General features: G+C 38.9%; 1 protein-coding gene across 2 annotated transcripts in view; it reads left to right on the top strand.

Annotated features, from left to right (window-relative positions):
* lnx2a (ligand of numb-protein X 2a) overlaps positions 1-12,652 on the top strand; it is a 113,265-nt gene that overhangs the window by 54,103 nt on the left and 46,510 nt on the right. For both annotated transcript variants that reach the window (XM_063054241.1, XM_063054243.1), the window contains exon 3: positions 7,168-7,418. In XM_063054241.1, coding sequence (XP_062910311.1) covers positions 7,168-7,418 — 251 coding nt within the window. The remainder of the gene's footprint in view (positions 1-7,167; positions 7,419-12,652) is intronic.

Raw genomic sequence — 12,652 nt, 5'->3', positions numbered from 1 at the left:
AGAAATAATGTTTGTACAGTGTAGTATCACTTACCAGAATTGGGAAAGCATGGAGCACACTCATGGTGGTGTGTTCGACTGATCTGGGCCGACGATTACGTGTGGGGCGGCACCTAATTAATTAGCATGTATATTTTGGCTTTTTTCTTAAAGATGTGCTGTGTGTCTCCCAGCTACCGCTGGATTCTCCGCGAATCAGTATCTGTCTGCGGCCTGGGTTTTGGGGTGGTGGGACACTGGGGTGTCATCTGTTTCCATTAGAGCAGGCAGCTCATCTTCTCCTATGACTGCCCGCCTCGATGTCGAAGGTCGAGGTTCGTTGTCTGCTGTGGCTAATGTGGAAGGCTTGCTTGACTGCTGAGCCTCGTGCATTTTTCTATCATACAGTTCTTTGTAAGCACTCAAACCATCCTGCAAATATCCCCTAAACCTACGTACCCTTTCAAAATTAAAGTCGTACTTTATCATTACTCATTTGGTTTCGATTGTTATCTTTTCCTCTTCCAATTGCATCAGCTCTTCATCTATCAGTTCTTGGTCATGGGATGCCAAAACCTCTTCAACGTCATCTTCGTCAGCTTCCACAAGCCAAACTCACTTTGTCCTTACTTCGTTCACCACAATCAAAATGCTTAATTATGTCTAGTTTCATGCTAAGTATAACACCCTTACGAGCTCTTTTAGGCTTTTCCAGTACCTTAGAACTCATCTTGCAAATGGCTGCTCACAGGCACGTGTTTGAGCAATGCCGGCGAGAATGCCGTTCCGAATCCGGGGGAGAGCGGCTACTCGGGGCGTGCGCTGCTTTTCTCGTAACAGTGAAAACACCTTCTGTTAGCGAAAACAAGGTACTTGTGTAGGTCTTTCGTAACAGTGAGGTTTCGTAAAGCAAACGTTCGAAAAATGGGGGACACCTGTATACACAAACATACTTCATGTCCTTGTATGTTAGTTGATAAATAGTTATAGTAAAAGTAACATTTGATTACATTTGATTGTTTTGAGTGTATTACACTTCCTTGGCCACTGAATATGGTAAACATTTGTTGATTAAATATGCATTATTCAAAAAAAGTGTAACAAAAATAGTATCAGCACACACAAGATGCTGAAGGAACTCTGAATCAGGCAGCACCTATAGAGGGAAAGTATGTTTCGGACTAAGACCCCTCATCAGGATAGTCCTGATGATATGGTCAGTGCTGATTAAATTGTGCGGTCTATTTTGCTGCTTGCTTCACAGCTGCTTCATTTCTGTATTATTTCCCAAACAGTTCGTTTACAGTTTATAGCTCCTGATGTTTACCATTACTATTCTGTAGATTTGCTAAGTATGTCCGCAGATAAAGAATCTCAGGGCCGTAGGTGGTGACACGTATGTACTCTGATAATAAATTTTACTTTGAATTTTATCTTGTTGCCTTAATTGATAAGAAAAATAAATCTGCAGATGATTATGACCTCCTTAAGAATCTATTTGTTTTCCTTGGTATTATTCTTTCTTAATAAAAAGGAACAATAAAATGTGTGCATGATGATTGATGAGGCCTGGCATTACAACACAACAAAGTTGCCTTGATAATTGATGAGCATCAGACTTACCTGAAGTGCTTGCATTTAAAAGCACCTTACTCCGTCACTGTAAATCCATCTCTGCAACAGAGAATCACTTGCATCCAGCGTAATTGAGGATCCCTGAAAAGTACCAATGACTATTGCAAACTTCTTTTGATAAATAAGTCCTCTATTTCAATTACCAAGAAAGGTTTGAATTCATTGTCAGGGTTGGTAAAGATATCCAGGATTCTAGATTGCTGACTTGCATGGAGATTGTTAACATCGCACAGTAAAAGGAAGCTGGTAGTAAATGGATCCAACAAACATATGAAATGGTGTAATATTAGGGTGTCAAATTGTGTGGGTGTCAACTAAGTCAGATATCCTGATAAAACTTTTTTTTTAATCCTGCATTAAATAGAATTGACAGTTTGTGTACAAATGTGTAGTTAGCTGGGGGCAAGTGGCAGTCACAGAGTATTTTACAAAATGGCTATATTTTATGCTTCACAAATTGCATGATACTTAGGACATATGGTAATTATGTGAAATTCAAATTGTTTCATGTGCTGTGGCATTTACAATGCTCTGTGGTGTTTTGATATACTCTTATTAATTTATTTTTATCTGCAATATTGTGCTGTTAAAATTTTGGAGTGCTCCTCTCAGCCTCATGGGGAGCGTTAAGGCCCTTGGGCTTTCCATTTCTTCCTACAAGACTCATGTAAAGTCATCTTCATGCAGCTTTATTCAGTTAGGGTTGCTTCCGCAGACACTTCCTTCTCATTGTTGATAGCAGATGTAAATTATGATCTTGCTGGCCTTAAAAAAAAATGACTGTAGTAGCAAATATTTCCATTCTGTTTCTCATTTCATTGAATGCATGGTTATATGATATGCTGTTTGGTCAAATGGTTTCTCTCCATTCAAAAGAGTGGAACATGTTCGTGAGAATGACTTCAACATATTCTGCTCTTCACAAATGTATGAAACAGCAACTGAATGATCCTTGGGGAGGGCGGACACATCCAACAGAACAGAGTAAACAAGTGCAGGAGAGGGAAGACAAGCGATAGACGTCTGTCCTGAAGCAAACAGGAAGACTGAATTACCTAACATGCCCAGACAAAAAAAATGAGGCATTGTTTCTTAAGCTTACGTTGAACTTCTTTGCACCAGTGAACAGACTACATACAGAGGTCAGGGTCAGAATGTGTTGTCACTTTAATTGCCCAACCCACTCCCGCTTGAACTTTTCTGTCTGTAGTCTTCTGTGCTGTTGTATCGAGACCCAATACAAGCTCAAGAAATGACACTTCGTCTCTTTACTGGACATATTACTGCCCTCAAAATGCAATGCTAGGACCTGGCAATTTGTCTGATTTTTGGTCTACCAGTTTTTCTAATTCTTTGTCCTTCATGATGGTGATTCCTACAAGATACTCCATTATTTGAGACTAGTCTGTCAGAAATTCTATAGGGTATTTGCAAAGTATAGATTTAACTTGTATGCCTTTTTCCTTGCTTCCATTATTAAGTTCCCATTCTCACTCTATACGGGGCTCGTGTTTACCCTTAATACTCTTTTTTAATAAATCTATAAAGCCCTTGTTGTCCATTATGATATGTGTCAGTTTTTTTCTTAGAACCATAAAAACCAGAGATTTTACAGATGTTGGACTTCTTGAGCAACATGCAAAAAGTACTGGACAAACCCAGCAAGTCAGGTAGCATCTTTGCAGGGGAAAAAACAGTCGATATTTTGGGCTGAGACCTTTCACCATGACCAGAAAGGAAGGGGACAGAGGTCAGAATATGAAGGTGGAGTGAAGGGAAGGAGTACAAGAGTAAGAAGCTGGGAGGGGATAGGTGGAAAAGGTATAAGGCTAAAGAAGAAGGAAACTAATAGAAGAGGACAGTGGACCATGGAAGAAAGGGAAGAAAGGGCAGATGAGGAGAAGAGAAGGGAAGAGGAGGGTAACCAGAATGAGGACTGGGAAAAGAGAGAAGGGGAAAGGGGGAGTGATTACCAAAAGTTAGAGAAATCGATAATCATGTCATCGGGTTGGAGGCTACTCTGACAGAATATGAGGTGTTGCTCCTCCTCTCTGAGTTTGACCTCATCATGGCGGTAGAGACCATGGACAGATATGTCATAATATGAATGGGCATTCGAATTCAAATGGGCAGCCACTGGGATATCCTACCTTTTGCATCAGACAGCAGTTACTCTTTGGAAGAAAGAGTAAAAAGCAAATTATTATTTAAGTGGATTTTGTCCTGAATCATCAGAAGTTTATTCCCCTCCATAGATGTTGCCTGACTTGCTGAGTTCCTCCAGCATTTTGTGCAATTTTCTCAAAATCAATTTTCCTGTGTTTATAAATTCCAGAAACTATCAGTCTCATGTTTGCTTATGAGAGCCAATTGAACATCTTCTGAGTGGGGGGAGTAATTCTCTTTTATCTTAGCCAAAATGTCTTACCTCAATTCCTGAGCCCTTTCTTTCAAGTTCTTGACTCTCTTGCCAGAAAATGCAGTTTCTCAATAACTACCTTCTCAACATCCACTTTCTCAAACCCTCCTTACAGGAAATGTACACCCCATCCTAAACAATTTGTACTCATGGTACATTGCACTTTGGCTAATATACCTTTTACAATCACAGCATGTACCTTGCGCTCCCTTCTCCTGCTACAAAGACCAATACACTATTTGTTCCACGATTAGGTTAGGATTAAATCAAAGGTTGCTGGACGGCATGGCTCAAAGGGCCAGAAGGGCCTGGTCCATGCTGTATCTCAATAAATAAACAAACAAACAAGGGAGGAATGACTTTTGCAATTTTCCAGTCCTCAGGAACCATTCCAGCTGTGTACATACATCTATTGATGCTTCTGGACACATCTTCAGTGATATTCCTGGAATCATCGGGTGTTTCGGGTCTTTCAACATCATACAACCTCCTCCAGGTGACCCAGCCGAGGCTGATCAGACCCCAGCTTGTGTCCAGATGGCTAGCTACTTATGACTCCATGGCTCCCCTCTTTTGAACCACAGCCATCTTGAGGCCCAGAATCTAGTGATTCTTGAAATATCATTACTAATGCCTCTATAATCTCTTCAGCTACCTTTTTCAGAACCCTGGAGTGTAGTCCATCTGGTCCAGGTGACTTATCCACTTTCAGACATTTCAGCTACCCAAGCACTTTCTCCTTAGAAATAGCTACTGCACTCAATTCTGTCCCCGACTCGCTCGAATTTCTGATATACTGCTGGCATCTTCCTCATTGAAGAGAGACAAAAAAATTCTTATTACATTCATCTGCCATTTCTTTGTCTGCCATTACTACCTCTCCAGTTTCATTTTCCAGCTGTCCAATGTCCATTCTCACCTCTGTTTTACTCTTTATAGATCTGAAAATATATTCAGCCACTTACCTTCATATGTCATCTTTTCTCTCCTTATTGTTTTTTTTAGTTACCTTCTGTTGCTTTTTAAAAGCTTCCCAATCCTCTAACCTCCCACTAGTTTTTGTTATGCTGTCTTTGACTTACCTTGTCAGCCATGGTTATCTCATTTTCCAGTTGGAATACTACTGCTTCTTTTGGATGTATCTGTCCTACACCTTCCAAATTGCTTCCGGAAGCTCCAGTCATTGCTCTTCAGTCATCATCCCTGTTAGTGTCCCCTTCCCACCAACTCTGGCCAGCTCCTCTCTTGTGCCTCTGAAATTCACTTTACTCCATTAGCTTCTCCCTTTCAAACTACAAGGTGAATTCTATCATATAATGATAAAACGTTTTGAACCATGGTTGTTGCTGGGTCACAAACTGCTAGATTACAACATTTCAATCTGTTCTATAACCATTGGTTTCCCTTATCCACCCTGTTCATTTTCTCAAAAAAAAACTCTCAGGTTTGTTGTGTGATTTCTCTTTCATGATTCTAACAAGTTATGTTATGATTTTTTTTAACGTTCTGTAACCATTTTCTTGTTAATTGATTTGTGCAAGCTGGTCTGTAGTTCCTCGTTTTTCCTTCTCTCTTCATGAAGGGTGGTATTATATTTGTCATCTTTTGCAATCTTGTCGAAGATTACTACCATAATATTTCCTGCTATTACAACCATCTATTTTTGAATCTTTTAGATGCAGGCCTTTCTGACAAGGAGATTTATCATTTAATTTATCATTCCATTTAATTTCTTCTGTCATTCTTGTTGACTAATCTTAATTGATATAATGATCTCTCCCTAATGATCAACTATAGTGTGTTCTTATTTTCCTTTTTGTAATTACAGACACGCAGGAATCTAAATGTACTTTTATGCTGTACTTTTAATGAAGAGTAAATCACCTTCAAGCCACATAAGGAGATGTTAGGGCAGTGGAACAGAGATTTGGTCAAAGTGGTAGCTTCAGAGAGGAGACAAACAAAGCAGGAAGCAGAAGACAGAAAAGCAGCAAACGACACAAGTCAAGTAGCAAAGGGGAACTATGTATTTTCTTAATATTTAAAATTACAGATTTAAAGTAGCTGCATGCTTGAGGCTTCATTCAGATGATATTATCTGCCTTAAAATCCAGCATATTATTTGATGCAGGCCAACTTATGGATTCTAAATAGTACTGAACTAAGAAATGCATGCTGTCAATGCGCGGGATTCTGCACTTCTAGCTGCGACACACAGGATCAGAAATTTGCTAAATAGTGAAATCTAAGAAAATGTCTTTCATTTTGCTTGCTGAAAAGTTGGAGTGGATTTATAAATAAGTTGGCAGTAGTTAAAAGTTCTGAAGTTATTCAACAGACAGTTGATATTATAATAGAGGGATTAATGTTTCCTGCTGACAGGGATTTAAAATGGATGAAATGGTATTAAATCTGATGAACTTTAGTTATTTAAATACAGTATATTACATAGCATAGTTTCATAAAAAAACAATGTAAATACAGAACACAATAAAGTCTGCAGTTGCTGGAAATCCAAAGCAAAACACACAAAATGCTGGAGGAATTAAGCAGGTCAGGCAGTATTTATGGAAATGAATAAACAGTCGATGTTTTGGACCAAGACCCTTCTTCAGGACTGAGAATGAAAGGTGAGAACACAAGATTAAAAAGGTGGGGGGGGGGAGGAAGGAGGCTAGCTGGAAGGTGATAGTTGAAGTCAGATGGGTGGGAAAGGTCAAGGGCTGGAGAAGGAATCTGATAAGAGAGGAGAGTGGACCATAGGGGAAAGGGAAGTTGAGGGAGGGGGGATCCAGGTGAAGTGATAGGCAGGTGAGAAGAGGTCGGAATAGAGGAAGAGGGGAGGGATTTTTTTTTGCCAGAAGAAGAAATCAATATTCATGCCATTAGGTTGGAGGCTACCCAGATGGAATGTAAGGTGTTGCTCCTCCACCCAAAGGCCTCACCTTGGCACAAGTACTGTACATCTTAATTTTTAAAAACTGCAAATAAATTATCTACTGATTGTTATGAGAATTATTGCTTATGTTTCCTAAATCACTGAAACTTCAAGAATTCTACAGCATGTCGGCATTTCCTATCATATCCATCTTTCAAAATTGGCTAAAATATTTGTATCTCTGCTTTTCTTTTAGGTGTTCGGGAGCTTCCAACCATAGGGCTGCTGTAGAGATTCGCAAGTCTTGCAAGCCAAGTGGAACAGAGAGTGAAAGTGGCAGCAAATCCTCAGTGGGAGGCCAAGAGGATCATCCCCCTTCAGATACAGACCAATTACAGGTTCAAGTGGCAACTCTGGGTTGCAGCAGCTTTGCTTCACCAGCATCAACTTGTCCAGATGCATCTGACCAAGATAACCTTGCTTCTGAAGAGAGCACTGAGGAAAACAGTGAGTAGTTGAGGTTGACAATTAAATGCATAGTAATCCTGGAAATGCCGGTAGATCTGCAGACATAGTTTACCACTCCTTTTGGAAATGTTATAACTACTTAGTAAAATCAAAGCTTCTTGCAAGGAGGAATTGAGAAATTCTTTTCATATTTCATTATCAGGAACCACTTTCTAATACTTAAACAGAAAACAATAAAGTAAATATATCTCGAGGAAGTTTTGACTACTTTCTAGTTCCTTTCACTATACTTCTGAAAATATGGAGGCCAGTTTTTCTTACAGTTTTAATAATAAGGAAGTAGATATTGTGAGTTGTAGCTTAGTGAAAGGAGATACTTCTTCTAATTGTATCAACTTCCAAATATTGTTTCTGAGTTAGGCAGCTCTTCAAAATTCTATTGGTGCAAATGAGAACACTTTTTTTTAGAATTTATATATGCAATGTAAAATATATTTTATTCCATAGGAAGGAATTTCTTAAGGAATTCCCCAATTGTCTACAGTGTAACTTGATTAAGTATAAAGAATTCTGGCGTCAATCTGGAGAATTCCCAAAGAAATTCCCGGCACAGATGTTTACTAACAGCTGTAATTTTTAAATAAAAAATATATTTCAAAGTTACTGCAATACTAGTAATAAAGACCTCCATTATTGTTATGTTTAAGGAAAACTAATATGATATTGGATATCAGGAGGTGCAGAAAAACTAACATTTGAAATCATGGGTTTCAAAGAGAAAACAGCCTCACAGTGAGTTTCTGTTGTATAATTAAATATTGATGGTTCTTCATGTGTAGAGCTGTATAATTTGTGTTTATACAAATAACATGTTTTCGTGCTTGAACTGTTATTCATGAGGGTTGTACTAATCTGAGGTCATGAAAAAATTATCGGTGGTTACCTTCCGATGCACAATATGAAAGTGATATGGTGATATTGGCAGAAAAGGGAATGAGGCCTTACAGCCAGCTTATATAGTATTAGTAAAGGCATCCGTTAGTCTTGTGAGACCATGGATCCGCATCTGGAAACTCTTCACTCTCCAGGGCACAGGCCTGGGCAAGGTTGTATGGAAGACCAGCAGTTGCCCATGCTGCAAGTCTCCCCTCTCCACGACACTAATGTTGTCCAAGGGAAGGGAATATAGTATTAGGAAAGATATTAAACGGTACCTCAAAGGTTGTAACCTCTAGATTACCACTTCACAGTTATCACCATTCCCGTGGATAGTGAAGACAAAAGTAGCAAGATGGTATATGAAAGTATGTGGCAGAAAAGATTTGGTAGAGGCGTAGGCTTTAGATTCTTGGGTCATTGGGTCTGGTTCTAGATCAGTTTACACCAATACAAGCTAAAGGCCAGACAATGGGAAGTTATTTAAGAAAGAAAGAAAGAAACCGAATTTAGATGTGGTAATCTTGAAATTAGAGACTATTGGCAAATAGTAGACACATTTCTGGAACCACAGAAATGATAGTACAGAAATAGAAGAAAATATCAATAACCTCAGTGTTAATTGTGACCAAATCAACAAACATTTGAGTACAGAATTTTCATTCTTTTATTTTGATGAAGCAGGCCAAATAAAAAAATGGACCAGTTGTGGAATTATTGTCAGGATGAAGAGCGTTTTTATAGAACCAATTATATTTTTAAAATTATGTTTCACGATGTGGATATAGCTGATTATTGCCCATCTCTAAAGGCTGGTGAGGAGCCACCTACAGCTAAAGTGGCTTGCTACACCATTTCAGAGGGCATATTAAGGGTCAACCATTATGGGGTAGTCTAGAGTCACTTACAGACTAGACCAGGTAAGAATAGCATATTTTCCATGAAAGGTAGGTGGCTTTTTACAATAATCTAGTAATTTTCATGGTGATCATAAATGATTATTTTCCAAATTCCAGATTATTAATTTGAATTTAAATTCGGCAGCTGTCATGGTGGATTTTGAGCACAGGTCTCTGGATTGTTAGTTCAGGCCTCTGTATAACCAGTCTAGTAAATTAACTATTGTGCTATCGTCATACTAATAATGCAGGCAGATTTAGTATGTAGCATTAGGTAAATGTAGTTTTCAGTGAGAATTGAGTGAGAAGTACCAGGATTACTCAACTCTATTATTATTTAGCAAAAGTCTATTCGAGGAGATAAGGGTTCAGAGCAAATGGGTTTCTAGTTAGAACAGGTGTGGGAACTCTAGGCCATTAAATATAAAGAATACAGCAAACAAAGGATATTTTTTAAAATCAGATAGCTAACAGTACTGCATATATCCTGAACTAGTACAGAAAATGTAGGGATGCAACTATAAAGAAAAAGAAGAGAGTGGATAAATCAAAGAATAGCCAAGGAGAAAGGAAAAGATTAAGGATAATTACAGAAGAAAAAGGTAATGTTTGCTTGTGTGTGTGTGTGTGTGTGTGTGTGTGTAGGTGGAAGACATGGGAAGATTGTAAATGAATACATTATATTTACTTTCACAGAACCACAAAATGATTACAACATTGCTTTTCATTGAACTGTGAATATCATAAAAGTGGTGAGAGAGGGGAAATATTTTGAGGTTTACATCTTTAAAACTGGATAATATGTATCCCAGATTACTGAAAGTAACATGAGAGTATAACGCAGAGGCTCTGACTATCTTTTTCCAAAGTGTGATGTATTGAATATCATAACGTGGAGGCTTTGACTATCTTTTTCCAATCCCGTCTGATGACCAGAAACTGCTGATGTGACATCATTAAGTAACTTTGGAATATCCAGTCTAACATTGGTAAATTATTGAAAAAAATTACAAGAGGCATCAGAGACAAGGCACAAACAAATCCAAAAACAGCAGGCTAGCATACATTAAGGTAGAAGATTGAAAGTCCAGAATGTCCTCTGGAAGTTCAATCCAAAGTTAGCTCAGTGGCAGGGCACAAAGGTAACAGTCATTCACTCTTACGAGATTGGAATGGGTGCTAGAAATTTTGTTTTTCTGCATTCGTGTCAGAGAGTTAGACTTAAATCTAGGGAGTATGTATCAGAGCACCATTTGCATGAAGGAGGCCTGGTAAAACTGAAGGCAAAGGAAACAGCTGAGAAAACGCCCCACCAACAGAAGTATTACCTCATAAAAGGGAAGGCAGCTGCTGTTGTTTGGAAGTACATTACCTCAGTCCAAGAACATCATTGATGTACTTTCTCATAGCATTCTTCAGTTACTTCATCAATGACCTTCCTTCCAATGACAAGTGAAGCTTATGAATGCATAGGGCTCTATTAAGCTTGCAAATCCCAAGAAAATGAAACTGCTTGTGCCAGCATAATGTTGCCAACACTTGGGCATTTTGATGAACAGGTAAACTTGTGTCACTTAAGTGCCAAGCAATGACTATCTCAAATGGGACCCTGGGCATTCAAAGCCCTCCTCCGTCAGCTTCCAGGGAGTGACAATTGACAGGAAGCTGAACTGAATAAGCTACAAGACAAGAGCTTATCAGTGACTGGGTATCCCTCATGAGGGATGCATTTCCTAACGCTCCAAAGCATTTCAAGCGTTTTCAAGGCAAAAGGCAGGAATGTGATGGAACGCTCTGCATTTGCGTAGATGACTGTAGCTCCAGCAACAATAAAGTTGAATACCATTCAGGATGATGAAGTCAGTATGATCATTTCTTCATCCATCATCTTGAGGGTTAATTCCCTGCACCACTAGCACAAATCTTCTATACTTACTGCCTGCAAAATGAACCATTGATACCAGGAATGGTGTCAGATGCCAGTGTCTGCAGGTGCCCTCCTGAGAGCACACCATCCTGAGTTGGAAATATAATTGTTTCTGGGTTTAAATCCTGAAACACTCTATTCCATATTACAAATGAGCATCTCATCTCCACATCACCAGCTTCAGAAAGGCATTTCAGGCTAGTCTTACTAGTGACAACGCATTCCCTAAAATGTCAGTGTAGGAACAGAATTAGGCAATTCGGCCCATCTAATAATCCATTCAATCATGACTGATTTTTTTTCAACTCCATTTTCCTACTTTCTTCCCACAATCCTTAATCCCTTATTTATCAAGGACCTATCAATCTCTCCCTTAAATATGCCCAATGGCTCGGCCTCCATGGCCCTCTGCAGCAACAAATTCACTACCCTCTGGCCGAAGAAATTCCTCTTCATCTCAGTTCTAAAGGGACATCCCTTCATTCCAAGGCTGTACCTCAGTTCTTGACTCTCCTACTAATAGAAAGATCCTCTCCAGGTCTACTCTGTCCAGGCTTTCCAGCATCCATAAGTTTCAAAGGCATCTTCCCTCATCTGAACTCCATCAAGCACAAACTCAGTGACATCAAACACTCCTTATAACAATGGTTCTTAAACTAGAGTCCATAGATACCTTGCTTAATGGTATTGATCCTTGGTGTAAAAAGGGTTGGGAATCCCTGTCTTATAGTTTAAGCCCCTCATTCCTGGGATCATTCTTGTGTATCTCCTCTGGACCCTCTCCAGCTCCATCACATATTTCCTTAGATTCAGGACCTAAAATTGCTCACAGAATTCCAAATGCAGCTTATAAAGCCACATCAGTACATCCTTGCTTTTATATTTTCATAGAATGGAGAAAAAAATTGAAGTTATTTGAAATATTAAATTTGGAAATGATCAGCAGGATTAGCGAATACGTATATATAATACACTGAGAAATTTAGAGAGTCCACAGATCTTTGGTGGGGACAGAGCCATGTACATAATATGGTATGCTTACATGTATTGCCAAAATGTACCATACACTAATCTTCAGCTCAAACTGCATAAAACACTAGTTTGGTCCACAGATGTGTGCAGATCTAGTAGGGAGTTCCAGCATTTAGACCTGATGGCAACACTGGAAGAATATGAGATGGGGTAGAGGAGATTTACAAGGATTTTGTCAGGCCTCGAGAAGATTGGCTCAGCTGTTATTGTTTCCTCAAGGAGGTTGAAGGGAAATTTGAAGGTTGAAGGGAAACATCTTTTGTTTCTACAGATGCATCATGATCCACTGGTCCTTCCTGCATTCTAGTTTTTTTTAATTAAAATGGAAAGGCAAGTGAATAGTTAAGGAGAAATGGTTCATACAATGTGTAATATTGGTCTGTAACTGACTGCTTGAAAAGCTGGTCATTGTTGGTTAGGTAAATTGATTTAGAAGGACACCTAGTTTAAAAATAAATGATAGATTTTTTTAGAATTGG

Source organism: Mobula hypostoma, chromosome 7 (assembly GCF_963921235.1).
Source record: "Mobula hypostoma chromosome 7, sMobHyp1.1, whole genome shotgun sequence".
In the NCBI taxonomy this organism is placed as follows: domain Eukaryota; kingdom Metazoa; phylum Chordata; class Chondrichthyes; order Myliobatiformes; family Myliobatidae; genus Mobula; species Mobula hypostoma.
The sequence above is the reverse complement of the archived record's forward strand: the minus strand, read 5'-3'. Positions and strand labels throughout refer to the sequence as shown.